At 59.5% G+C, this 27,609-nt stretch overlaps 3 protein-coding genes across 7 annotated transcripts in view; 1 reads left to right on the top strand and 2 right to left on the bottom strand.

Annotated features, from left to right (window-relative positions):
- The window catches only part of HDAC7 (histone deacetylase 7), a 61,921-nt gene extending 56,952 nt beyond the window's left edge, over positions 1 to 4,969 (top strand). For 4 of the 5 annotated variants that reach the window (XM_086870151.1, XM_086870150.1, XM_086870152.1 and 1 more), the window contains exons 19-25: positions 198 to 317; positions 694 to 791; positions 904 to 1,022; positions 1,169 to 1,302; positions 1,788 to 1,872; positions 2,457 to 2,595; positions 2,785 to 4,969. In XM_086870151.1, coding sequence (XP_086726277.1) covers positions 198 to 317; positions 694 to 791; positions 904 to 1,022; positions 1,169 to 1,302; positions 1,788 to 1,872; positions 2,457 to 2,595; positions 2,785 to 2,830 — 741 coding nt within the window. In that variant the 3' untranslated portion in view covers positions 2,831 to 4,969. The remainder of the gene's footprint in view (positions 1 to 197; positions 318 to 693; positions 792 to 903; positions 1,023 to 1,168; positions 1,303 to 1,787; positions 1,873 to 2,456; positions 2,596 to 2,784) is intronic. The other variant, XM_086870149.1, reaches the window with a different exon arrangement.
- Positions 4,970 to 5,372: 403 nt separating this feature from the next.
- LOC111940490 (uncharacterized) lies at positions 5,373 to 10,312 on the bottom strand. The gene is made up of 2 exons (XM_023943202.2): positions 9,114 to 10,312; positions 5,373 to 5,558 (listed from the first exon to the last, which is right to left on the bottom strand). Exon 1 carries the CDS (start codon positions 10,229 to 10,231, stop codon positions 9,119 to 9,121), a length of 1,113 nt encoding a protein of 370 aa, XP_023798970.2. The 5' UTR covers positions 10,232 to 10,312; the 3' UTR covers positions 5,373 to 5,558; positions 9,114 to 9,118.
- A 5,791-nt stretch (positions 10,313 to 16,103) lies between these two features.
- On the bottom strand, positions 16,104 to 22,296 carry SLC48A1 (solute carrier family 48 member 1). The gene is made up of 3 exons (XM_086870165.1): positions 21,827 to 22,296; positions 18,111 to 18,278; positions 16,104 to 16,986 (listed from the first exon to the last, which is right to left on the bottom strand). The coding sequence occupies exons 1-3, from the start codon at positions 22,203 to 22,205 to the stop codon at positions 16,850 to 16,852; spliced, it is 684 nt and encodes a 227-aa protein (XP_086726291.1). The 5' UTR covers positions 22,206 to 22,296; the 3' UTR covers positions 16,104 to 16,849.
- Between the last annotated feature and the right edge of the window lie 5,313 nt (positions 22,297 to 27,609).

Here is a 27,609-nt window from a genome sequence, read left to right as displayed (position 1 = left end):
AGCCCCCAGCACATCCCCAGGGGCGATTCCTGCTCCAGCTCCTGTGGGAACGTGGCTGGAACCCCCTGGTGTTGTCAGGATGGGGGAGCAGGAGCAGCTCCTGGGCTGGGGGACCCAGACCCGGCTGCTTTGGGCTCCCTGAGGTTCTGGGGCCACCCCACAGCTGCCAGAATCCTCTCCCAACTCCCTCCCTGCAGGACGTTCACCACGGCAACGGGACCCAGCAGATTTTCTACCGGGACCCCGAGGTTCTCTACATCTCCCTGCACCGCCACGACAACGGGAATTTCTTCCCGGGCAGCGGAGCCGCCGACGAGGTGAGAGGGGACCAAGGGGACAGCGGGACATGGAAGGGCTGAGCCAGGCAGTGCCCTGGGGGGCTCCTTTCCCACCCCTCACCCTGTGGATCCCAGCAGGAAAATTCCACCCATCCTGACCTCGCTGTGGCACCGGGCAGGGGGGCAGGACCCCCAAACTGCTTCTCCTGTGGCACAGGAGAGGGGATTGGGACCCCCAAACTCCTTCCCATGGCCCAGGACAAGGGGCTGGGACCCCCAAAGACCCTCCTGTGGCGCAGGACAGGGGGCTGGGACCCTCACCTGCCTCCCCCAGGCCTGGCAGTGCTGGAGCCCGGCCCTTCCCGACATCCCTGGGGACACATCCCGGCCTCACCCTGTCCTTGCTCCCTCCCAGGTGGGCGCTGGCCCCGGCGAGGGCTTCAACGTCAACGTGGCCTGGGCTGGGGGGCTCGACCCCCCCATGGGGGACCCCGAGTACCTGGCTGCCTTCAGGTACCGTCCCCACGTCCCTGCCCCTGTCCCGTGCTCTGGGGGGTGACCCCTCTCCCCACCCCCTTTTCCCCAGCTGGGGCTGACCCCCCTCCCCACCCCGTTTTCCCCTCAGGACCGTGGTGATGCCGATTGCCCAGGAGTTCTGCCCCGATGTGGTGCTGGTCTCAGCCGGCTTCGACGCGGCCGAGGGCCACCCGCCCCCCCTGGGTGGCTACAAAGTCTCTGCCAAGTGTAAGGAGGTGGCCAGAGCAGGGGGTCCCCCCTTGGGGACCAGGCTGGGACCCCCAGAGAGGGGTGGCCACTCCTGGGGGAGCCCCTGGAGGTTTTGGGGTTGGATTTGGGCAGGGGGAGGTGATGTTCCTGGCCTTGTCCCGCAGGTTTTGGCTACATGACCAAGCAGCTGATGAGCCTGGCCGGGGGGGCCGTGGTGCTGGCGCTGGAGGGGGGCCACGACCTCACGGCCATTTGTGACGCATCCGAGGCCTGCGTGTCCGCCCTGCTGGGCCACGAGGTGAGAGCCAGGCCTGGACTGGCACTGACCCCCGGTGCCACCACCCCAGCCTGGGCACAGCCCCCTGTGAGCCCCCTATTGTCCCCCTGTGAGCCCCCTATTGTCCCCCTGTGAGCCCCCTATTGTCCCCCAGTGACCCCCCAGTGTCCCCCGGTGTCCCCCTGTGACCCCCCCGGTGTCCCCCCGTGTCCCCCCTGTGACCCCCCAGTGTCCCCCAGTGCCACCACCCCAGCTTGGGCACAGCCCCCTGTGAGCCCAAATGTCCCCCAGTGCCACCACCCCAGCCTGGGCACAGCCCCCTGTGACCCCCCCAGTGTCCCCCAGTGTCCCCCTGTGACCTCCCCAGTGTCCCCCAGTGTCCCTCTGTGACCCCCCCAGTGTCCCCCTGTGACCCCCCAGTGTCCCCCAGTGTCCCCCTGTGACCCCCCCGGTGTCCCCCAGTGTCCCCCTGTGACCCCCCCGGTGTCCCCCCGTGTCCCCCGCAGCCGGAGCCGCTCCCGGAGGAGAGCGTGAGGCAGAAGCCCAACGCCAACGCCGTGCGCTCCCTGGAAGCCGTGATCCAGGTGCAGAGTGAGTGACTGGGAACGGGGCCTGGGGCACCTGAAAGGTCCTCACTGGGCAACAAACATCCCGGGGGGGTCCCCATCATCCTCATCCTCCTCTTCCTCACGGGAGGGGGGTGCCTCAAGTGTGCATTCACTGCAAGGGGAGCCCAGAAACCTGGGTCACCCCTGTCCTGGGTCACCCTTGTCCTGGGTCACCCTTGTCCTGGGTCACCCTTGTCCTGGGTCACCCCTGTCCTGGGTCACCCCTGTCCTGGGTCACCCCTGTCCTGGGTCACCTCTGTCCTGGGTCACCTCTGTCCTGGGTCACCCTTGTCCTGGGTCACCCTTGTCCTGGGTCACCCCTGTCCTGGGTCACCTCTGTCCTGGGTCACCCCTATCCTGGGTCACCCCTATCCTGGGTCACCCTTGTCCTGGGTCACCCTTGTCCTGGGTCACCCTCGTCCTGGGCCACCTCTGTCCTGGGCCACCTCTGTCCTGGGCCACCCCCGTCCTGGGCCACCCTTGTCCTGGGTCACCCTTGTCCTGGGTCACCCCCACCCCGGGCCACCCCGTCCCGGTGGCCCGCAGCCCCTCTGTCCCCTCCCGCAGGTAAATACTGGGTGGCCGTGCAGCGTTTCGCCTCCAAGCTGGGCTGCTCCTTCCTCGAGGCTCAGCACCACGAGGCCGACGAGGTGGAGACGGTCACGGCCCTGGCGTCGCTCTCGGTGGCCGTGATGGTGGAGAAGAGGTGACATTCCCGGGGGGTGGCAGCGGGGCAGGGCCGTGTCCCCAACCCCGGGTGAGCTTCTGGGACCTGCGGGGGCTCTTCCCGAATGGAAACCGGAGCAAATCCTCCCTCCTGGGGGGTGTCCGCTGCTGTCCCCTCCCTGCTGTCGCTGTCACCGCGAGGTCTCCTCAGTGTCCCGTTCCCCCGCAGGGCGCAGGAGGAGCCGATGGAGCAGGAGGAGCCCATGAACCAGTGACAGCCCCGCCGGGACCCCGCTTGTCCCCCTGGACTCCTGCAAGGGACATTCCCGCATCCAGAGGGACGGGACCGGGCCCGCAGCCTCCCCCCCCCACCCCTCCCCGATTTCGGGACCCCTCGTGAAGGGGGTGAAGCCCCCCCAGCGCTGCGGGACAGACCCCCCGATCCCGGGAAGGGCCGGACATTGGGATGGACACTCAGATCACCCCGGGGGCGGCTCCCAGAGCCCCCCCCGGGCCTGCGAGGAGAATCCCGGGGTTCGCTCGGCGGGGACGGGACCTCCACGAGCTCTCCAAGGGTTCCCTGGCTCCTCTCGCCCGGCTGGGACACAGGGACGGAGCGGCAGCGACGGGGCCGGGAGCTCGCTGGGCACGGGAGGGCTCGGAGCAGCCCGGGGAAAGCTCGGAGCATCCTGAAGAAAGCTTGGAGCATCCCGAGGGGGGTTTGGAGCATCCCAAGGAAAGCTCAGAGTGCCCCAAGGAGGGTTTGGGGCATCCCGAGGAGGGGTTGGAGCATCCTGAAGAAAGCTCAGAGTGCCCCAAGGAAAGCTCGGAGTGCCCCGAGGAAGGTTGGGAGCATCCCAAGAAAAGCTCGGAGCATCCTGAAGAAAGCTCGGAGTGCCCCAAGGAAGGTTTGGAGCATCCCGAGGAAGGTTTGGAGCATCCCGAGGAAAGCTCAGAGTGCCCCAAAGAAAGCTCGGAGTGCCCCGAGGAGGGTTTGGAGCATCCCAAGCAGAGCTCGGAGTGCCCCAAGGAAAGCTCAGAGTGCCCCGAGGAGGGTTCAGAGCATCCCGAGGAGGGTTCGGAGCATCCCCAGGAGGGTTTGGGGCATCCCGAGGAGGCTTTGGAGCATCCCGAGGAGGGTTCGGAGCATTCCCAGCGAGGCCGGAGCTCGGGCCGTGCCCCGGGGCTCCCCCCGAGCACCGAGCGCTGTCCCCGGCTCTGATTTGCACTACGGCCCCCGCGGGCGCTGATGCGAGCCCGGCTCCTCTTCCCGGGGCAATTCCCGCTGGAATTCCGGGACCGATCGGCTCCTGCCCGGGGATGCCCAAAATCCATCCCGATTTGCCTTTTCCCGTTCCCCAGAGCTTTTCCCGAGGGTTTTCCACACGAGGATCGGGCTCTGAGCCGGGGAGGGGCTTTGGGGACAGAGGGGACACAGCCCTGGCTGAGCTGGGGGGGTGGGGGCGGCTCCGGCTGCGGGAGGAGATTTTGTAAAAAAAAAAAAAAAACCAAAAGAAAACCCCAAAAACAAAACGGAAACAAAAACAAAGGAGAAATTTGGAGGAATCAAAACCCTTCGTGTGGCCCAGGGTGGGGGTCCCAGGGAGGGATGGATCCATCCTGCTGGATTTTACCAGGAATTTGCCATTCACGGATTTTTTGGGGGCTTTTCCTCCCAAAAAAAGGGGATCAGGAGGATCATTAGGATGACATTTTGTTCATTTTAAGGGATTTTTTTTTTTTTCTCATTTGAAGCTCTTTTTTTCTCATTTAAAAATGCAAGTTTGTTTTTTTTTTTCATAAAACAAGATGCACCAGAATACTTGAAAATATCTTTTTTTTTTTTTTTGTAAATATATTTCATCTTTTTTTTTTTTAAAAAAAAAAAAAAATTGATTGGAAGCCGGAGTCTCACTCCTCAGGTTTTCCCCCTTTATTTTTCAAGCACAATTTATTATTTTTTGAATGAAGATTTTCAACTTCTGAAGCCGATTTTGTTTCTCAGCTGTAAAATCCTTCCCGTGAGGCACCAAATGAAGGAACCACAGCCCCGTTTTTAAGGGAGTTTTGAATTATTTTTTTTTTAAGCATCCCCAGATTTTTTTTTTTTTGAAGGCTGCAATTCACTCCCCGGAGCAGGGAATCCATTCCCACTGCCTGGAAAAATTGGGAATTGGGTAGAAAAGGTCGCTCTGGGCTTTCCTGTGGCTCCTCCGTGGATTCTCCGGTGTTCCCCAAATCCGATCACAACTGAGCTCCTCTCCCGTGGAATATTTGGGGGTTCAGACCTCCCTGGAAAGGATTTTCCCCCTTTTTTTGTGCCCTAACAGGCAAAAAACTCTGATTTTGTTTTGCCTGATTGCAATAAAAGCGGCTCAGCCGAGGGAAGCCGGCAGCTTCCGTAGGAAACACGAGGATTGAACCTTGGAAAATTCCCCCTGGGCTTTATTGGGGTGGTTTTGGGCACCTCCCTCGTCCTTTCTGTGCCCCCAAAAAGAGTCCAAACCCCCCCAGAGTTCCCAAAACGGCCCCAAAGAAATCCCCCATTCCCGGCGGCTCCGTCTCCAGCCTGGAGTGCCGATAAATTCCGAGGGTTCGGGTGGTTCCAGCAGGGAGTTTCTGAGGCCGATCCGTGGGGGTCAGCAGCCCCCAAATCCCCCCTGTGCTCATCCATGGGGATCCGTGGGAAGGTCCCGGCAGAGCTTTCGGAGCGGGATAAAAGCGCAGGGGGGGCTCCAGCCCTTCCCCTTCCCCTCATTGCAGAGGAATTGTCCTGCCCGCTCCAGGAGGCTCCAGGGATCCGGGATCGTTCCTTACCTGAGCCCACAATAAATCCCAGCCCCAGGTTCCTCCGGCAGCGTCCGAAGCGACTCCAAGCAGCTCCTGCTGCTCCCTCGGGCTCATTCCTGAAGTTTTTGGGGGTTTGGGGGTCGTTCCCTCCTCTCTCCAGGGTGGTTCCTGGGGGGTTTTGGGTGTTGGAGCTGCTTCCATCGAGGCGGAGACCTGGGGGGACACAGCGGGGTCAGCCTGGGCTGGGCTTCCCGAAATCCTGCAAATCCCGGGAGCCAGCGGGGGCAGAGCCGCTCCCTCCGCAGCTTCGCATTCCCAAATTTCCCCGGAGCCGCCAGGGATGCGCCGGGAAACGTCCCCACGGCTGAGGCCGGGTGGAAAACACCAAAATCCCGGTTTTTCCCACAGAACTGGGAGCGCTCCCGGAGCCAGGGATGGTGGATGGAGCAGGGAATCGGGAACGGCTCCGGTTCCTGGGCACGAGGGGATGGATCCCCGCGGGATCCCGGCACCCTCAGCGCCTATTCCAGGTTTATTCCATCCCCTCCCGCTTTGTTTCCTCCTCACCGAGACCTTTCCCTCTCTGGAGAGGAGCCCGGGGAGGGATAAATCAAATCCTCCAGGAATTCAGCCCCGGGAAGGGCTGAGGTAATGCCAGGGAATGGAGAACGGGGATTAAAATCCCCCAAAAGCTGCTGTGTCCCCTGGCTGAGCCCTTGGGATGGGGAACGGGCACATCCAGGGGCTCCAGGACAACCAAAATTCCGGAGTCACGGGATCATCTCAACCTATCCCCTGGAAAAATGGATCAGCTCCCTGATCCCAGCGAGGTCTGATCCCAAAAAACCCTCACCAGGCGGTTCCAGGGCTGCGGGAGCCTCCGGACCCTGCGGGGTTTGGGCTGGAGAAGCTCCCGGAGCTCCCCAGGCCCCTCCTCGCCCTTCGGCATCCTCGCCTTTGTCCAGCCCGGGAATCAATGCCGGGCGTTCCCCCGCAGCTCCCGGGGTGAAAAACCGGCTCCAGAGGAATTCCCGAGGCCGAGCAGCTCCAGCGAGCTCCGCTTCCTTGCAGGGACCATAAACCCGGAGATATTTCCACATTCCCGAGGGCCGGATCCGTGATTTTATGTCTGGATTCATTTGAATTAATCCCGAGCAGTGCAGGGACCCTGCCGTGGGGAGCAGCTCGGTCCCCCTGGGTGGGTTTTTTTCCCATTTTTAATGAAAATGTGGAGGTTTTTTGCTGGAAAAATGAATCCAGCGGCTCTGGTGGCGCCTGTGACAATTCCCTGCGAGCAGCCCGGGATTCCAGGGAATGTCCCACATCCCTCACCGGGGCGGCTCCTCCAACATCTCCCCTTCCATCCCGAGTGAAAACAGCGGAATTTTGGGGAAGCCTCTGGCCTCCAAACCTGCTCAGCTCCAGGAGAAAATCCCAATCAGGGAGAAACAGATTTCCCGGGATTTCGGCAGCTCCTCCCTCTCCTGAGACCCCCAGCCCCAAACCGGGGGTCCCGAACCGCCCTGGGCGGTTTCACCAGGGGCTGGATCCACTTTGAAGGGATTGATTTGGGGTGGGAAGGGATCCCTGCTTTCCTGGCGGGCTGCAGAAGGATCTGGGAGGTTTTAAAGCAGCTTGAGATGGATTTCCCGAGCAGGGAAATGAATAGGGAATAGGGAATAGGGATGGGAGCTGTTCCCGAGCTCCCCCAGTGCCCCGGAGCAGCGAGAGGTGTTTATAAATAAAAGCAAATGAAGCAGCCGCCAGACAAAGCCGATTCCAGGCGAGAGCAACAGTCCCCAAAGGGAAGATTTATCCAAGGTCTTTCAGGAGAGACAATTAAGAGAGGGCAACGCGAGAGAGGCGATAAATCCAGGAGAGGCGATAAATCCAGGGAGACAAATGAAGGGCGAGGAACATCGGCGCTCAGCCTCTCCCCCCGGCACTTCCAGCTTCCAGCCTCATTTTCTCCTCCAGCAGGGAAAGAAACCATTTTAATGCACTCAAGACTCTGCCGAGAAAAGCTGGGGGGGGACTTCAAACGTGATTTCTGTTGCCTGAGGGCTCCATCCCTCTTTCCCCGGCTGATGTCTCCCGGTTAACAAGGGCACATCCAGATATTCCAGCCCCCTTTGATATTTAATCGGCCGAGTTCCACTATCCAGGGGCTGCTTTCCATTAGGAAATCCCAGCCCCGTCCCGAGCGCCGGGTTCGTTCCCTCCTGGGAGGGAGAAGGAGCTTTCCCCAGCCCGGCACCGCTTCCCTGGCGGCTCTTCCCTGATTTTGGGGTTTTTTTGGAGATTTCCCCGTCCCTCTCCATCCCTGCCCTGCTGGGATTGTTCTCCGGGACCCAAAACCGCTGCAGGGTGAGCCGGGGTGGGTGATTCCCTCCCCAGCTGGATCGGGATGGATTTTAACGGGAATGATGATCCCGCTGCGCTCACGGGAGCTCTCCAAAGCGACTGCAGGGCTTTTGATCCCTCCGTTTATCCCGGGAGCGCAGCTCCTGCCAAGAACTCGGATTAAATAAACAGCTCTGGCAGTCGGAGCCGCCTCGGGTTCCGCACGCAGAGGGAGCAAAAATGGGTCTGGGGGTGCTGGGGAGGGGGCTCAGCCTCCCCCACCTCCCCGGGGCAAAGGGATTTTAGTCAGGCTTTGCAAAATTCGGGATGAAGCCGCGCCTGTCTTTGGGGAGCGCCCCCACAACACCCCCAAAACTGGAGAATCCAAGCCCAAACTGTCAAACCCAAAAGGGGGTGCCCAGAGGAGGGTGAGGGGTCCGGGGGGGGCACGGGGGGTTCAGCATCCCGACTGGTCCTGGAGGGTTTTTTGGGCATCCCAAAGTGGGGACAAGGAGCCGCTCGCTGCTCCTCTGGCCGGCCCCGAGGGGAGATGACCCCGGTGTCACCCAAGGAAGGGCAGCTCCCGGCGAGGACAGAATTTCATGTCTGAAACAACAGGGTCTGCCCCCAGAATTGATATCTCCACACGAATTTAGCGAGGTGTCAGATTTCCCGCTGGCTGGGAGGGATCTGGCTGGGAAAGGGAGTTGCAAAGCGGCTCATCCTTAAACGAAATCCCCCGGGAGATGCTCCTGAGCCAGCGCTGGCACCTCCACGGCCTCGAATCTGGGGATGTTCGGTGCCCGAGGAGAGGCAGGAGGAGCCCTGGGGTTCCCTTGAGGTGTCCCCGGAATTCCCGGCTTGGGAACGTCCTCTGGAACTTTCTGCTCCTGCTCTGCGGGAAGTGCCAGCGCCTCGTCAGCCCCCACTCCTCCCGTTCCCGATTCCTCCCGGCCCTAAAGCTCTGAAAATTGGATTATTTCCCTCTCGGCATCCCGAGGGACGCTCAGGTGGTGCTGGATGGAGCTGAGCCCGTCAGATTTCCCCAGGCAGCGCAGGATTCCAGCGGATCCCTCGGGATCACGGATCCCACCGTGCTGCAGAGGAACAGGGCTTTGACACCTCGGCAGCCCCAGCAAGGCCAGGGCTTTGGGAATAAATCAGATTTCTGGGAATAAATCAGATTTCTGGGAATAAACCAGATTTTTACAACCCCCTTTTAAACCTCCCCCGCCCCTGCCGAGTCAGTCGCTCCAGGACAGCTCAGGAACCGCAGGGATGACAAATCCCTCACCCCTGGAGGGCCAGGAGGGGCGGGATGGAGCCGGGACACGGCGGTGACAGGGAGGTGACAGGGAGGTGACAGGGAGGTGACAGGGAGGTGACAGGGAGGTGACACGAAGGACGTGACACAGCCACACGTACCCAGCTCAGTGAGACGCCGACATGGACCAGGCGCCCTCCATCCTCCACACGGAGAAGGCGTAGCTGAGCCTCTCGTGGGCCAGGAAGTTGCAGCTGGTGGCGACCTTGTGGTCCAGCTCGTCGCTCTGCAGCACCTGGCACAGGAAATCGATGTAGCGAGCGGCCAACTTCAGCGTCTGGATCTTGCTCAGCTTGTCCGAGGGCAGCGTGGGGATGATTTTGCGCAGCTCGGCGAAGGCGTCGTTGAGGGACTGGGTGCGCTGGCGCTCCCGCACGTTGGCGATCACTCTCTGGGCGTGGGCATCCTCGGGGGGCTGCGGGGCCGGGCTGCGCCGGCTGCGCTTGCCCTGCGGCGAGGGGGCTCCTCCGGGGCCCTGCCCGCGCTTGCGGCCGCTTTTCCTGGGCAGCCTCTCGGCTTCGTCCTCGCTGGTGGCCGCGCTGCCCTCGGGGGACTCCGGGGAGAGGTTTTCCTCCTTCATCGCCTCGGCCGGCCGGGTTGCGGAGGAGCCGCCGGTGGCTCCCGAAGGGCGGCCCGGAGCATTCGCCCTCGGGGCTGCCCGGGCGCCCCAAGCCCCGCGGAGCTCTCCAAGGAGCTCCTTGGCTCTTTCCTTTGGGCCAGGAGAGGAGGGCGCCGGGATGACTTCGGGAACGGCTCCTGCTGATAGGGCGAGCGGGGCGGGGGCGGACCAGGCGCAGACCAATGCAGGGGAACGCCAGCGGCTCTGGAGCTTATGGGTTCCAGATTTCCTCTCTCCCTCCCCACCGCCACCCCGAGCCCTCCGGCACAGATGCTCCGGCTGCCGCCCGGATGTCGGGGCACGTTGCCGGTGCCAAGGGAGCCCCGGCCGTGGAGCTCGGGGTTGGCTTTGGGGGGGTTCATGGGTTGACCCCCATGAAGAAATCTCCAGCCGTGTTTGGGGGGAGGAGGAGACGCTCGGCTGGGAGGGACCCGGGTGGGGATGTGGAGCTCCAGGGGTTGCAATGGGAGAGTCAGGAACTCCCAAAATCCAGTGGGAGAAGCAACCAAAGGGAGATGGGCATCCGTAGGGCTCTTGAGGAAAGGCTTCAGTCCAAAGGATCTTGAGTCCATTTGTCCATCTGCCAGGCCATCTGTCCATCCATCATCCATCCATCCATCATCCGTCCATCAATCCACCCATCATCCATCCATCATCCATCCATCATCCATCCATCATCTATCCATCCATCCATCCATCCATCCATGGATCCATCCATCAATCCACCCATCATCCATCGATCCATCATCCATCCATCCGTCCATCAATGCACCCATCATCCATCCATCCGTCCATCATCCATCCATCCATCCATCATCCATCCATCAATCCACCCATCATCCATCCATCATCCATCCATCCATGGATCCATCATCCATCCATCATCCATCCATCATCCCTCCATCCATCATCCATCCATCATCCATCCATCATCCATCCATCATCCATCCATCCATCCATCCATCATCCCTCCATCCATCATCCATCCATCATCCATCCATCATCCATCCATCATCCATCCATCATCCATCATCCATCCATCATCCATCCATCATCCATCCATCCATCCATCATCCATCATCCATCCATCATCCATCCATCATCCATCATCCATCCATCCATCCATCCATGGATCCATCCATCATCCATCCATCCATGGATCCATCCATCATCCATCCATCCATCATCCATCCATCCATCCATCCATCCATCATCCATCATCCATCCATCATCCATCATCCATCCATGGATCCATCCATCCAATCCATGGATTCATCTCTCCATGGATCCATCCATCCCTTCACGGATCCACGGATCCATCCATCATCCATCCATCCATCCCTGCCTCCATTCCCGGCATCCCACAACGCCCCCATCACCCTCGCCCATCACCCAATTCCTGTCAAGCGAATCCAGCAGCTCCTGGGTGGAAGGGGAAGGGGAAAAGGAATCGGAAAAGGAAGAGGAACAGGACGAAGAAGGGGAAGAGCAGGAGCTCTGCTCTCTCTGGGGCTGAGAATCCCCCGGGAGGACGGGATCGGGGCCGGATCCCAATCCTCGGCTCCAGCAGCGCTGCCGAGGGCTGGGGAGCTGCCACCAGCTCCGGCTCGGGCTGTGCCTGGCCTTTATCCCTTAATTAAATCTTTTCTTTTATTTTTTTTTATTGTTTTCCTTTTAAAAGAAAATAAAATTGAATTGAATTTCGCCAGGAGAAGGGTTTGGGATCCCGGAGCAAAGGGAGGAACACAATGAGCTTTGAAGCGCAGGAAGGAGCAGCCCCACACCCCAAGGGGATTTTTTTTTTTCCCCTACATTTGGAGGGTTTGTGGTTTTTTTCCCTCAAATATTTCAATTTGTTCTTTCAGTGAGTGTTTTTTTCGGGAGGATATTCATCCAAACTTCTCATGGAAAGGTCACGAGGCACCAAAGTGGTTTCAATAACTCCTCCAGCTCCGCTGGGGGCTTTTTTTCTGGTGCTGCTTTTGACACATCGGGGAAAATTTCAAGTCTTGAAGAAAATAAACAACTCAGCCAAGCCCGGCTCACTCGACTGAGGGAGAAGTCAGTGGATGGGAGATTTGAATTCCCGATTCCCACCAATTCCTGGCTCCTCTGGACACGTCCCCTCACCTCCATCACCCCCAGGAGGATTTTGGGGGGTTTTTGGGGGAATCTCCTCGAGGGGACAATCCTTGAGTCCACCAAAGCTTTAAATTGGATATTGGGAAAATTCCTCCTGGGAAAGGGTGGAGTCCCCATCCCTGGGGGGATTTAAAAGTGGAGGTGGCACTTGGGGACATGGCCAGGGGTGGCCTTGGCAGTGCTGGGGGAGCTTTTGGTGCCCTCAGAGGGTTTTGTTTCGTTCTGCTTTGTTTTGGGATTTATTTTCCCCCCCCCCAACCTCCTTTCCTTTGTTCCGGAGGACAAAAATAATCCCCGTTTCATCTCGAGTGAGGAAAAAAAGAACACAAAACCAAAAAAAATCATTAAAAAATGAGGATAACGCTGATAAATGAGGAACATAAAAGAGAACCGGGAATAACCGCTGCCCCTGGAGGCCGGGAAGCGCCTTGGGACCCGCAGGTTTTTCCAGTTACAGAGGCCTCGAGTGGAAACAGCTGCGGGGAGCCCGAAAATCGCGGAGCATCCGCGCCGCGTGAGGTTTCCGCGGCAACCGCGGGGAATTTGGGGCTGGGGGATCGGGCTGGGAAGGGGAACCCGAGAGATGCTTTGATGCTGGGCTGATGGATGGCCACGAGATCCTTTATCCCCCCGGCCTGGTGACCTCACGCTCCTGGAACGCGCTGGGATCTGTCAGAACGCAGAGATGGAGGCGAAAACGCGCTGCCCGCTGGGGTCTGGGGGTTCCTGGGGGTTCCTGGGGGTCCCTGGGGGTCCCTGGGGGTTTCTGGGGGTTCCTGGGGGTCCCTGGAGGTCTCTGGGGGTTTCTGGGGGTCCCTGGAGGTTTCTGGGGGTTCCTGAGGGGTCCCTGGAGGTCTCTGGGGGTTCCTGGGGGTCCCTGGGGGTCTCTGGGGGTTTCTGGGGGTTCTCAGAGCCACCACCCATGGGTGTCCCTGAGCCCTGGGTGTCCCCAAACCTGGGTGTCCCCAAACCTGGGTGTCCCCAAACCTTTGTGTCCCCAAACCCGGGTGTCCCAAAGGCTGGGTGTCCCCAAACCTGGGTGTCCCTGAGCCCTGGGTGTCCCCAGCCCCTCACCCAGGGTGGGGGTACCTGTCAGGAGCCCCCCAGCTGCCCCCCAGGGAAGGACCCCGCTCTCACAGAGCTGCCCCCAGCCCCACAGCACATCTGGGACAGCCCCGGAGCCTTCAAAGCCGCGCCTGGGGAGAGACCAAAGGCCCGGCTCAACTCCTGGCCGGAGATGAAAGGAAAACTCTCCCTCGGCGGCTGGAACGAGTTCCCGGAGCTGCGGAGCTGGGCTGCATTTCCTGAGCCGCCTTTCCAGAGGGACAGAGAGCAGATTCCCGGGGCTCCGGGCTCCCCGAGGATGCTCCGTGGGCTGGGAGGGATGAGGATGAGGATGAGGATGAGGGTGAGGATGAGGATGAAGGTGAGGATGAGGAGCAGCGGGATGGGGAAGGAAAAGCTCCTTGAGGATGAGCCCGGGGCGGGGGAGCGGCTGCCGGGCGGATGCGAGCGACACATTTTCCTCATTTCGTCCCAGGAAATTCTATTCCGATTAAAAGGCGTTTGATCTCCACGGAGCGGGCGGGGGGGAGGACGGGGTGGGGTTGGGTTTCTCTCCGATTGTTGGGTTTTATGTGGGTCAGGAACAGGCTCAAAGCTCCCAGGATTTTTGGGGCTGCAGAACGTGGAGTTGGGATTTTTGGGGTTTATGAAAAGGTGGAGGAGGAAGGGATGGAGCCAGGAGCAGCCCGGGGCTCCTCCTCTCCCGGTTTTCCAAAGGGTTGATCCCTCTCCGTCAGGGAAGGGGAATCCTCCAGCTCCTCATCTCCTCCAGCACCAGGAATAAAAGGGTTTTTCCGGGACCACGGGGGTCTCGTGGAATTTGGGGTCTCCCGAGGGCTGGAGGGGATGAATTTGGTCGGGATTTATTGGCCTAAAAAAGGGGTAAAAACCACTTAAAATTGAGGCAGAGGCACCACGAGGGACAGGCAGGAGGAGGGTGGGGGGCTGCCGCTTCCCCCTGGTTGTTATTCCAGCCTTTCCAGCCCCTTCCCCACGTCCTTCTCTCCCATTCCCAGCTGGTGAGGAAGGGAAGCAATGGGAATGTGGTGGGAAGGAGTAGAGGAAGGGTGGGGACCCCCCAGTGACCCCTCAGCCGAGCTGTGCTGGGCCCCTTCGGGCTCTCCACAAACCCCATCCCAAAGGCTCTTCCCAGATATCCCAGCCTGGGGATTTTCAGCCTCCTCGTTAAGCACTGGGCCCATATTGAAATGTTTTATTCCCTTGGTTGCTCTCCAAGCTGAGAATTGTCCTAAAAATAACCATTCCCAGTTCTGTGTGTGATGTTCTCCCCCCTCTCCCAGCCCCTGGCTCCGTCCCAGCTCCCCCAGCTCCGGTGAGTTCATCCCGACACCACAACTGCTCCGTTGGGGATCTTTAAATCCCAGAGCTGTTTCTCACCCAAAGCCCTGGCTGGAGCACGAGGATTCCCTCGGGAATGGCAGCAGGACTGGGCTCGTGTCCGTGTGTCCCAGCTGGACACGGCCCCTGGGAGCCAGGCCACCCCAAGCTCTTCCTCGAGGACTCTTCCTCACCCCTCTCCCTCCCTTCCAGACCCTCAGGATGCCCAGAGTGAGGTGGGATTTGGGGCATTTTCTGCTTTTTCCCAGCCAGGGAACAAAGGGCAGATGCAGGCTGAGCCAGCAGCGTGTCCAGGGAGCAGGGACACCACGTGTGGTGACATCCCCGTGTCCTGGAAGGGACACGCTCCTTGTCCGTGGCTGCGGCACTTCCCTAGCCCCCATTCCCAGGAGAAGGATTCCATGGGGAACTGGGAGCTGTGACCCTGCTGGGGACATCCAGCTGGGATCTGTGTCCCTGTGAGGGACATCCAGCCAGGATCTGTGTCCCTGCTGGGGACATCCAGGTGGGATCTGTGTCCCTGTGAGGGACATCCAGCTGGGATCTGTGTCCCTGCTGGGGACATCCAGCCGGGATCTGTGTCCCTGTGAGGGACATCCAGCTGGGATCTGTGTCCCTGCTGGGGACATCCAGCCGGGATCTGTGTCCCTGTGAGGGACATCCAGCCGGGATCTGTGTCCCTTTGAGGGACATCCAGCCGGGATCTGTGTCCCTGCTGGGGACATCCAGCTGGGATCTGTGTCCCTGTGAGGGACATCCAGCTGGGATCTGTGTCCCTCCACACTGTCCTGTGTCCCCAGCACCTCCTTCCCCCCACCCAAAGCCACCTGGAGGGGTCCCCAGCCCCACCAGGCTCATCCGGAGCCTTTGAGGCGCCGCTTCCGCCCTCGCCACATCTTGAGAGCAGATTGGGAAAATGTGAAAAATCTGTGGTTTTCCTTCGGGTGCCTTTGAATCCCTCCAAGGGCAGGAAAAGCGGGATCGGGGCCACTGCTGGACCCTCAGGAAGTGCTGAGACCCCCCCTCAGTGGGTCCCAGAGCCACGGGGGTCCTCCAGGGGCCTAAATAACCCCCAAAACCCAGCAGAGGCTCCCCAGTTCCTGAAGATTCCCCAGGCTGCCCAGCAGCAGGGAGTAAGGAATGCTGCAAAGGGAAAAACGGGCGATTCCATGAAAAACGGGGCTGGGAAAAGCTGGTGAAGCCGGAGATGGGGACAGGGTGGGTGGGACTTTGTGGGGGCTGTGGGGGGTCAGGGTGAGGGGATGGAGTGTCCTGGGAAGTCTTTGGAGCCACCAGGACCTCTGTCCTGTCCTGTCCCAGCGCCAGGAATTCCAGCTGGGATCTTTCCCTTGTAGGGACTCGGCTTGTCCCTGTAGGACGCTGAGCTCCTGCGGTCCCCGGGAACAGGGATGTCCCTGTTTTGGGGGATGTCCCCGGTTTTGGGGTGTTCCGGGTGGTTTTGGGGTCTCGCTCGCGTCCCCCCACGCCCAGCCCGGGCTGTGCCAGCGCCGCCCTCTGGTGGCTCCTGCTGGCCCTGCAGCCGGCGCTGTCCCCAAAGTGTCCCCAAAGTGTCCCCAGAGTGTCCCCAGAGTGTCCCCACCCCGCGGTCAGGGATCGAGATGCGGCTGGGAATGGGAACTTCACTCAGGGCTGACTCCAAAGCCCCCCTGAAGCCCCTCTGCCCCTCGCTCGCTTCCAGGGAAAAAAACACCAATTCCCCAAAAACCCCTTTGGGCTGAAATCCCCGAATCCCAAGGGATTTGTGAGAGGGGGGGGGGGGGGAAAAGCCACCTCAGACTCCTGGTGGATGAGGAAGGGAGGAGTTAAACGATCCCACTCACCCCAAAAGGTGCCATTCCCACACATCCTTCTCCCAGCTCCCCAGGGAATTCCAGAGCAGCCAGGCTGGTGAGGGAGGGCTGTATTTGTGGTGGCACAGGGTGACAGCGAGGGTGGCACCCACCCCGGCACCCCCCAGGTGCAAACCAGGGGGAATCCACGTAAAAACAGAGGGAATATTTACACACAGGACCCTTTAAAAAAGGATGTGGGTGGGAGTTCCAGGTTTAGGGACTCCAGCAGGTCACAGCCTCACCCCAAAGGTGCTCCTCAATCCCTGGGGTCACCTGAGCAGCCCCCATCCCCTCCCCTCTCCTTCTGCTTCCACAAAAACATTTTTTCCCCCAATTTTTTCCTCTCCCTGAGGTTCAGGCAGGCCAGGCCTTGGCCCTGCAGCCCTTTCCCCCCCACACCTTTTCCCCACACACCCGCTGCTGCAACTTCAAGCGTTAAATACGGCATTTATGGTTAAACACGGGATCCCATTCCTTTTAAAACCAGGAGCAGCATTCCCAACCCGGGGAGCTTTGGGATGAGCTGTGCTCCTCCACCCCCAGATAAACCCCAAACCCCTGCAGAGACCTGGCTGGGAGCTCCAGGGAGGCTCATCCCAGGGGACAAAGGAGCAGAGAGGTGACACGGGGAGCAGCGCAGCGACAAAAACGGCGACCGCCACCTCCTCCCTCCTCCCCAGAGCGACGGGCGAGGAAAAATCCAGCAGGAAAAACCCCCTCTGCAGACAGCCAGGCAGGCAGGCAGCTCCTGCTCCGTGCCCAGGCCTCTCCTCCCTGCCCCACACCTTTCCCAGGGAGCTCAGAAGTCGCTGAGGATGCTGATGTCGGCGAACTCGGCGCGGTACCGGTGCGAGTAGAGGCTCAGCAGCAGCGCCCACTTGAGCGCCATGAAGCTCCACACACACGACAGGTAATAACTCTTGGGGTCAGTCAGGGCTGCCAGGGAAAAATAAAACAGGGATTTGGTGGGAATTCCAGCCCCTGGGAGCTCTGCATGACCCCTGAGGGAGGCTGTGCTCCCACTGGGATGGGGTGGCTTGCCCAAAGTCGCTCAGGGATTTGTGGGAATTGCTGGATGTGGCTCGAGGAAATCATCCCAAGCTGCAGCTCCCTATTCCTCACCCCTCTCTCCATCCTCTTCCAGAACTTCACATCCCAGGGAAAAAGAGGAAAAAACCCAATTCCTCCTTCTAGAGGTGCTTCCCTTTCCTGCTGGGATGAATATTTAATATTTATTAATATTTACTGATCCCCTGTGCAGGTGGGGCTCAGGGAATGCCAGGAACAGCCTCTTTTGGGAGAAATCTGCCAATTTCCTCTTTATTTATCCCAAAACTGCCTCTTCCCAGGGATCCTGTGGAAGCCACAGGGGGCTGGCTCTGCTTTTTGAGGGCACCTCAGTAATTAGGACTTCCCCTAAAAACCCCCAGTTTTCTCCCCAGTTTTTCCTCCCGTTTCCAAGAAAGGAGGGGATGGCAAACGTTTGATTTTCCTTTCATATCTGTATTTTCCAGGATTTCCCACGTGGTTTTTCATCCCTTTGCACCAGGAAAACTCCACGGGGAGTTTCTTTAGGATGAGCCAAGGGGTGTTTTTGGGGTTGTGACCCCACACAGCTTCACCACCACCACCAGGACAACCCCGTGGGGCTTCTCAACAAACAACAAACACAGAAAACCTCCAAGAAAACAACCCCCAGACGTTCTCCCTTTGGTGTGGGGCCAAGGAAATCGCGGGAGGGATTTGGAGCCCTTCCTTAGGGAATGTTCAGGGGGTTGGAGCTGGGAATGCTGAGTCAGGGCCGAGGTTTGGGCTTGGAGCTGCTCCAGGAGGGATGGATGCGACCATTGTCATGGAAATGAGGAAATTCCCGGGGTTTTTGGGGGGCTTTGTCATGGAAATGAGGCAATTCCAGGTTTTTTTTTTGATGCCACAGCAGGGCAGGGAAATGCGGTGACATCCCCTCAGGCTGTCCCCAGAAGAGGAGGTGACAGGAGCACCCCCAGCCCTGCTCGGTCCCCAAGCTCCCCCCAGCACTCCCAGTCCCTCCCAGTACTCACACTGGTGCTGGGTGATGGCCAGGGCCAGGAAGGCGCAGAAGCCCAGCCCGGAGAGGGCGGAGAAGAGGATCCCGACGGAGAGGAAGAACCTCAGCCCTTTTAACCAGGTCCTCCAGTAATCCTGCAGGTACATCACATGCGTGATTAGGGCCCAGAGCGCCAGCACACCTGTCCAGGTGACAGCAGGGATGTCAGAACAGCACCCACGGACAGGTAAAACACAGCTCAACCCCCCTGGAACACCTGGGAACACCAGGGAACAGCAGGACACCTGTCCAGGTGACAGCAGGGATGTCAGAACAGCACCCACGGACAGGTAAAACACAGCTCAACCCCCCTGGAACACCAGGGAACAGCAGGGAACAGCAGGACACCTGTCCAGGTGACAGCAGGGATGTCAGAACAGCACCCACGGACAGGTAAAACACAGCTCAACCCCCCTGGAACACCAGGGAACACCAGGGAACAGCAGGACACCTGTCCAGGTGACAGCAGGGATGTCAGAACAGCACCCACGGACAGGTAAAACACAGCTCAACCCCCCTGGAACACCAGGGAACACCAGGGAACAGCAGGGAACAGCAGGACACCTGTCCAGGTGACAGCAGGGACATCAGAACAGCACCCAAGGAGAGTAAAGCACAGCTCAACCCCCCTGGAACACCTGGGAACAGCAGGACACCTGTCCAGGTGACAGCAGGGACATCAGAACACCCCTCAGCCCCTCCTGCCCAACCCATCCCCGCGGCTGCCAGGACCTGCTGCCCCCCTGCCCGCATTCCCTGCTCAGGACAGGTTGGATTCCCACCCCGGGCCCCCCATGGACACTCCATGACCAATCCCCCCGTGCTGGGGGTCCCCAGGCTGGCGGGAGGGATTTGGGGACGGGGATCTGGGAAGATCCCGTGGTCACAACTGCGGAGTCATCACACCCCAAATGCTGTCTCAGGCTCTGGTGACAGAGCTGAGCCCTCAACTTCTCCAAAATCCACTTCCCCACTTCCTGCTGGCCCGGGCTCCAGCGCTTCCAAGCCACATTTCTGACAGAAATGGGGAACTTGGGGTTTGGAGTCAGCAAAAAGCTGCTCCCCAATGACTCAGCAGAACTGCCCTGAGTGCTGAGTCAAGGTTTGGTGTTCCCAGCCCAAAATTGCCGCTGCTGCCCCGAGCTCTGCGTGGGGAGAGCAGCACGTGGGTGCCTCGAGTTCCCCTGACCCCGAGCCAAGCCCTGATCCAAACCTCATCCAAACCCTGACCCAAACCCCATCCAAACCCTGATCCAATCCCAATCCAAACCCTGATCCCAAACCCTGACCCAAACCCCATCCAAACCCTGATCCAACCCCAATCCAAACCCTGATCCAATTCTGACCCAAACCTCATCCAAACCCTGATCCAATCCCAGTCCAAATCCTGATCCCAAACCCTGACCCAAACCCCATCCAAATCCTGATCCAATCCCAATCCAAACCCTGATCCAATCCCAATCCAAACCCTGATCAAATCCCAATCCAAACCTTGATCCTAAACCCCATCCAAGCCCTGATCCAATTCCCACCCAAACCCCGATCCAGTTCTGATCCAAGCCCTGATCCAAGCCCTGATCCACACCTTGATCCAAACCCTGATCCACACCTTGATCCAAACCCTGACCCACACCCTGACCCAACCCCAATCCAAGTCCCAGCCCAGCTCTCCAGGGGCAGCTCTGGGCCAAAAGATCACCTGAAAAACTCAGGGTTTGAAACCATTTTTACAGGGAAATTAAATAAAAGCTGTGACTTATTGAGATCTTGGGGTGATTGACTGCAGGAGCTGCAGGTTTTCACCTCAGGGATTCCCCCAAATCCCATCCTCCTTCCCAAAGCACTTTGTCCCGAAATCCTGAGCCAGGGGACAAAACCCCTGGGTTCAAACAACACCCAAACCCCTCCATAAAAACACAAATCCCTGTGGATTTACCCCACACCTTCCCTGGAGAAGGAGCTGCTCCATCAGACACAACCCAAGGATTTCTGACAGGGAATCCAACCCAAATTATCCCAATTCCAAAGCCCCAGGAAAAGGAAACAGCCCTGAACAGCCTGAGCCAAGGAGAGAGGAGCTCGCAGGTATCAGGACAAGATCAGGCAAAACAAAAACCTCCCTTGGAATGAGTTGAAATAAATCCCAGAAGTTCAAAGCAAGGCTGGAACCTGGGGATCGATTCCCTCCCCTCTTCAGACCCAAATATTTGGGTAATATTTGGATACAAACTTCCCCTCCCTGCAAACATCCAAACAAAAACTGGGACAAACACAAGGATTTGTCAGCCTCATGCTCCTCCTGGAGGGATCCTTCAATCCCAGGGAAAGCAGAGTTTTGTTGGGAATGAGCTCAGCTCACGGCAGGGCCATTTGTCCCACATGGAGATCCCGGGGAAAAACAACAAATCTGCAGCAGAGGGCAAAAAAAAACCCCAAACAAACATAAAAACTGCAAGGAGCCCCCTGACTCCAGCATTCCTGCAAGGAGCATCCCGATTCCAGCTCCAAACGGGCGGTGATGGCAAAGAAAATGAGGGGAAAAATGAAAAGTAACATTAAAAACTCCCTGCAAAGTCCCGGGAAATGGTGACCAACTCCAAGACATTTTTTTTTATTGTGTGTTTACAAAGCCTCCATGTCTTTTCCAGCTAAACAATCCCCTTTTATCCACTCCAGCTGCAGCATCAGCTGGAACGAGATGAAATCCCCACTCCAACAGGAGCAGGAGCTTTGCCAACCGGAATTTTGCCATTTCAGTGTTTGCCAAACTTTGCCTCTCCCCCCAAACCCCCCCTCAGCCCTGGGGAAGGGGCTCCTCAGCCCCACCATTGCCCTTCCTTCTCAGCCCTCACAGCCCCCTCAGAGCTGAGGAGGGGGCTCCTCAATCCCCTCTCACAGCCCCCTCAGGGCTCCTCGATCCCCCTCAGCCCTCAAAGCCCCCTCAGGGCTCCTGGATCCCCTCTCACCCCTCACAACCCCCTCAGAGTGAGGAGGGGGCTCCTCAATCCCCTCTCACCCCTCAGGGCTGAGGAGGGGGCTCTTCATTCACCTCTTACCCCTCACAACCCCCTCAGAGTGAGGAAGGGGCTCCTCGATCCCCCCTCAAAGCCCCCTCAGGGCTCTTCGATCCCCTCTCACCCCTCAGAGTGAGGAGGGGGCTCCTCGATCCCCTCTCAGCCCTCACAACCCCCTCAGCCATGGGGAAGGGGCTCCTCGATCCTCCCTCACAGCCCCCTCAGGGCTCCTCAATCCCCCTCACAGCCCCCTCAGGGCTCCTCGATCCCCCCTCAAAGCCCCCTCAGGGCTCCTCGATCCCCCTCAAAGCCCCCTCAGGGCTCCTCGATCCCCCTCAAAGCCCCCTCAGGGCTCCTCAATCCCCCTCACAGCCCCCTCAGGGCTCCTCATTCCCCCTCACAGCTCCCTCAGGGCTCCTCGATCCCCCCTCACAGCTCCCTCAGGGCTCCTCGATCCCCCTCACAGCCCCCTCAGGGCTCCTCGATCCCCCCTCACAGCTCCCTCAGGGCTCCTCGATCCCCCTCAGCCCTCAAAGCCCCCTCAGGGTTGAGGAAGGGGCTCCTCGCCCCCATCGCTGCCCTGATCCCTCCCTCAGGCTCAGCCCCCTCACGCCCCCGGCCCCGATCCCCTCCTCACCCCGATCCCCCTCAGCCCTCACGCCCCCCGGTGCCGTACCCGAGAGCCCCCCGGCCGCCGCCGTGCCGGGCTGGCGCAGCGCGGGCACCACGCTCCAGGCGCAGAAGGCCGAGAGGCCGCTCAGGGCACCGAAGGACGCGTAGGCGACACGGAGCGCCAGGGCCCCGCTCAGCGCCATGGCGGCCTCGGCTCGGCCCGCCCACGGCACCGCGACACGCCCCGGCAACGCGACACGCCTCGGGAATGGCAATGGGACACGCCTCGGGAATGGCAATGGGACACGCCTCGGGAACGGAACACGGCCCGGGACACGGCACCGGGACAGGGACACGGCCCGGGACACGGCACCGGGACAGGGACACGCCCCGGGATACGGCACCAGGACACGGAAAGGGGACACGGCCCGGGACGGGGACATGCACCGGGACACGCCCCCAGCCACCGGGACACGGCACGGGGACACGCCCCCTCTGCCACCGGGACACGCCCACAGACACCGGGACACGCCCACAAACACCGGGACACGCCCACAGACACCGGGACACGCCCACAAACACCGGGACACGCCCCCTCCGCCACAGGGACACGCCCCGTTCCAGCGCGCCCCCTGGCGGGCGGGAGGACCGAGGAGGGGACGCGGCGGGACGGGGACACCGAGAGGGGGGACACGGAGGACACGGGGGGTGGGGACACCCCGGAGGGGACACGGAGGACACGGGGGACGTGGGGACACCCCGGAGGGGACACGGCGATCCCGGGGGACACGGGGCTCAGACGGCACCGGGGACACCGGGAGATGGGGCGCGTGTGGCTTTGGGGACATCTCGCCTCCTCCCGGGGACCCATCCTGTGGGATTGCGGTCTGGGGACACCTCACCAAAGTCCTCAAAGACTTTTTGGGGCTTTTCCGTTCCCTTTTCTCCCTTCCCCTTTTTCTTTTCTTTTTTTTTTTTTTTTTTTTTAAAATACTTTTCCCCTTTCTGAGCCCTTGGCTGGGTCCGGCTCTGCTTCATCCGCGGGGACAGAAATTTCCAGTGAGGACTGGGGTGAGAATGGGATTTTCCCACTTATTTCTCATTAATGAATTGTCCCCAGCTCACGATGGCTTTTTCCGAATTTCCCAGGTTCAGGCTCTTCCCAGAGGATCTTTCCGGGGGTGGGGAAGCTGGGCTGGGCTGTCGGGCACCTGCTCTAGATGGCAGCAGCCTCCTTCCCTTTCCCGAGCCGCATTCCCCGCTCTTCATCCCCATCCCCACCCCTCCTCCTCCTCCTCCATCTCCCTTCCCCCCTCTTCATCCATCCCCCCCATCCCTCCTCGCTGTCCCCCCATGGAATTCAGCCTTTGGGGGACCCTGGGCTGCTGGAATTGTCGCTGCCCTGGGAACGGGACGGGATTGAAGGTGCCCTGCGACCCAAACCGTTCCCGTCTGTCCCTCGCTGCTGTCCCCAGACCGGGCTGTGGGGTGACAAACCCGGGAGCACCCCTGATTTTGGGGGATGGAGGGATGCGGGTCTGGAGCAGCTGATGGGGAAAGGCTGGTGCAGCACAGCCGAGCCTGGATCCCCCGCGCATTCCTGGCTGGAGACACCAAAGAATTCCCCTGGGGCTGTTCTGCCTCTCCCAGCTCACGCTGAGCCCCCATCCTGTGGCTCCTTTGGGGTGAGCGATGCTGAATCCCAGCCTGATCCATCCCGGAGCTCATCCCGCTCCCAAAGCCTCGGTGACATCCCTAAAAACCCCGGGGACATCCCTAAAAACCCCGGGGACATCCCTAAAAACCCTGGGGACATCCCTAAAAACCCCGGGGGCATCCCTAAAAACCCCGGGGACATCCCTAAAAACCCCGGGGACATCCCTAAAAACCCTGGGGACATCCCTAAAAACCCCGGGGACATCCCTAAAAACCCCGGGGACATCCCTAAAAACCCAGCTGATATCCCTAAAAACCCAGCTGATATCCCTAAAAACCCCGGGGAGATCCCTAAAAACCCCGGGGAGATCCCTAAAAACCCTGGGGACATCCCTAAAAACCCCGGGGACATCCCTAAAAACCCCGGGGACATCCCTAAAAACCCCGGGGACATCCCTAAAAACCCAGCTGATATCCCTAAAAACCCCGGGGAGATCCCTAAAAACCCCGGGGACATCCCTAAAACCCCGGGGACATCCCTAAAAACCCCGGGGACATCCCTAAAAACCCCGGGGACATCCCTAAAAACCTCGGGAACATCCCTAAAAACCCCGGGGAGATCCCTAAAAACCCCGGGGACATCCCTAAAAACCCTGGGGACATCCCTAAAAACCCCGGGGAGATCCCTAAAAACCCCGGGGACATCCCTAAAAACCCCGGGGACATCCCTAAAAACCCCGGGGAGATCCCTAAAAACCCCGGGGACATCCCTAAAAACCCCGGGGAGATCCCTAAAAACCCCGGGGACATCCCTAAAAACCCCGGGGACATCCCTAAAAACCCTGGGGACATCCCTAAAAACCCCGGGGACATCCCTAAAAACCCCGTTTTTGGCCTGGGACACTTCCAGGGACGGGGCAGCCACAGCTTTCCCAGGAATTCCATTCCAGACCCTCACGGGGATGGAATTCCATCCCAAACCCTCACCCCGATGGGCGCCTGCTCCAAGGGAAGCTCGGGATGGGAATGAGGATGGGGAGAGGAGGAGGAAGAGCCACAACGTTCCTGTTCCTCCCCCCAGCTCCCACCTGCTGAGGTTTTTCCACCTTTTGACCCCAAATTTGCCTTCCTGGCCCTCGGCGCTGCCCAGCCCGGGCAGCAGCTGCGGGTAACAGCTGGATTTTCCAGAGCTGTGGACCTTGGCCCTGTTCCCCAGCACCTGGTGGCCAGGTTTTCCAGAGAGGAGTCGTTTTCCTGGTTATTGCTCCTGCCCGGAGAGCCCCGGGAACAGCTGGGAAACAGCCGGATTTACCGGATCACGGATCCTTCCTCCTCCTCCTTCCTCCTCCTCCCTCCTCCCCGGAGCGGGGACAGCTCCCTGGGGGCTGGATCTGGGAACAAAAGGAGGAAAATCATCCGGGATGGGGACAGCCCTGTTTGTTTCCCGAGAGCTGGGAACAGTTTTATCCTGAGAGTTTGTCCTTGAGGCCTTTTTTTTTTTGTTTTCCTCCCCCTTTTAAAGGAACATTTCACCCACGGGAATAACTGGGATTGAGATCCCAGAAATGTCAAAGACCCAAAGGCGAAAGGAAAAAAAGGAAAAGTTGAGGAAATGGGGAGGTCCCGGCTCATCCTGGTGCGAGGGATGGTTACAAATCCCACCTTGGGGAAAAACATCGATTTTCTTTCTCCTCTCTCTGGGTTATTGGTGGGAATCGATGACCTCAGCGGGCTTTTCCAACCTGAACAATTCCTCTTTTCCACGATTTTCTGGATTCCCGGCTCTGGCTGGACTCAGATCCTGCAGCAAATCTGGGAATTGTTTCAGGAAGAAGCCGAGTGGGCACGGAAAGACGGGGAGAACAAGACCCATCATTCCCCAAATGCTGATGAGGGAATGAAATGAAACCGCCTGCGGGACCAAAACTCCCCAAAATTCCTTCCTCAAGAGCAGCATCCCCTCCACAATTCCACGGACGATCCAGAAATGAATCACAGCCGGGATTGAGGAACGGATAATTCCTAAAGCTGCAGTTCCAACCCAATAAAACCCCGCTTAGTATCACATAATTTGTGTTAATTCCGGAATTGCTGCTAATTCCGGCCCAATTAGGAGATAAAACACGACGGTGGAGCCGCTTATTAAATTACAAATCATCCCGGCTAAATCCGAGGATTATTTAACACCGAGGGTTTCGGGAAGACGCTCGGGAATCCGCGCCGGAATAACGATGTCAGGGGAGCAGGAGCGTTAATCAAAGTAATGAAAACATAAATTAGGGGAGGCTGGGCCAATAAATAGGAAATAAATAGGGTTGGAGGGAGAGAAATACATAAAGAAGCAGCGTTAAAGGATAAACCCGCCGCGTTTGGAGCGCAGTAAATTCCCGAGCATTTTCCCCAGGATTGGATTTTCGGGGCTGATTTGTGGCCGTGTCCTGGAGAACCGGGGAGATGATAAATATGGAATATTTCCTCCATCCCCACCTGCCAGCCAAACCCTCCTGGGGGACACCGAGACTTCCCAGGTTTCTCCTGGAATTTCTGCCGTGCCAAGGGACAAGACCTGGACACTCATTCCCAGAAAACGGAGCCAAAATAGGGGATGGGGCGGAAATATTTGGATTTAACGCCGATTTCGCTCCGTTCTGCCTTTGCGGGGTAAAACGGGGAGCGGGGTCAGCGTTTGCTGCCCGTGGATCCGCGGCTCCCGGTTGGGATTTGGGATTTTGGGAAGAGATTCCACCCGGGGAGGTTGGGTGAGGCCAGAACACCCCAAAGGCACTCGGAGCTCGGCCGGAGCTGCTGGCTGAGATTAATGATTGTTCAAGTGTGGAGCTGAAGGAGCGATAAGAGGTTGATAAGGCAGAGCTGCTGCTCCCAGCGATCCCGAGCAGCCTCTGGAAGCGGCCGGGATCGGTGACCCCGCACCCAGCCGGGGCACGGCTGCGATTCCCGAGAGTTCCTGAGCCTGGGAAGGGCTGGGAGCACCGGGAATGGGGGGATTCTCCATGCCCAGGGGTGGGGTGAGGGACCAGAGGTGTCCCCGGGACCAGGGACACCCCTGGGACACCCCTGGGACACCTCAGGGACACCCTTGGGACACCCCAGAGAAACCTCAGAGACCCCAGGGACACCCTTGGGACACCCCTGGGACACCTCAGGGACACCCTTGGGACACCCCAGAGAAACCTCAGAGACCCCAGGGACACCCTTGGGACACCTCAGGGACACCCCTGGGACACCCCAGGTACCCCAGGGACGCCACCACCACCCCGAACCCCCCCACTGGGCCAGTAAAACCGGGATACTGGGCTGGACAGGTCGTTCCGCACTGGGATGCTCCGCCTGATTTTCCGAGCGATTTGGATCCCCGAACCTCCCCCAGCCCCCGGGGACAGCGGGCTCGGTGACCCCCGAGCCTCCCCCAGCCCATCCCGAGTCCCGGGAGCCGCTCCAGGCCATCCCCCGAGGCTCGGGAAGGGCCTGGAGCTCCTGGAGCTCCAGCGGGACCGGGGAGCCGCTCCCAGGAATGCGGGGTGGGAGCGATCGGGGGGAAAAAGGAAAAGGGTGGGGGGACCCTGATTGGGGGGTCTGAACTGGGATGGGGAGAGGGATGGGATAGGGTGGGATGGGGAGAGGGATGAGGTGGGATGGGATAGGATGGGGAGAGGGATGGGGAGAGGGATGGGATGGGGAGAGGGATGGGGAGAGGGTGGGATGAGGAGATGGATGGGAGAGGGATGGGATGGGGAGAGGGATGGGATGGGGAGATGGATGGGAGAGGGATGGGATGGGGAGAGGGATGGGGAGAGGGATGGGATGGGGAGAGGGATGGGGTGGGATGGGATAGGGATGGGATAGGATGGGGAGAGGGATGGGGATAGGGTGGGATGAGGAGATGGATGGGAGAGGGATGGGATGGGGAGATGGATGGGAGAGGGATGGGAGAGGGATGGGATGGGGAGATGGATGGGAGAGGGATGGGAGAGGGATGGGATGGGGAGAGGGATGGGATGGGGAGATGGATGGGAGAGGGATGGGATGGGATGGGATAGGGATGGGATAGGATGGGGAGAGGGATGGGATGGGGAGAGGGATGGGATGGGGAGATGGATGGGAGAGGGATGGGATGAGGAGATGGATGGGATAGGGATGGGATGGGGAGAGGGTGGGATGGGAGATGGATGG

Source organism: Cyanistes caeruleus, chromosome 32 (assembly GCF_971803275.1).
Source record: "Cyanistes caeruleus chromosome 32, bCyaCae1.hap1.1, whole genome shotgun sequence".
NCBI lineage: Eukaryota > Metazoa > Chordata > Aves > Passeriformes > Paridae > Cyanistes > Cyanistes caeruleus.
Note: the sequence above shows the minus strand (reverse complement) of the source record. Positions and strands in the feature narration are given on the sequence as shown.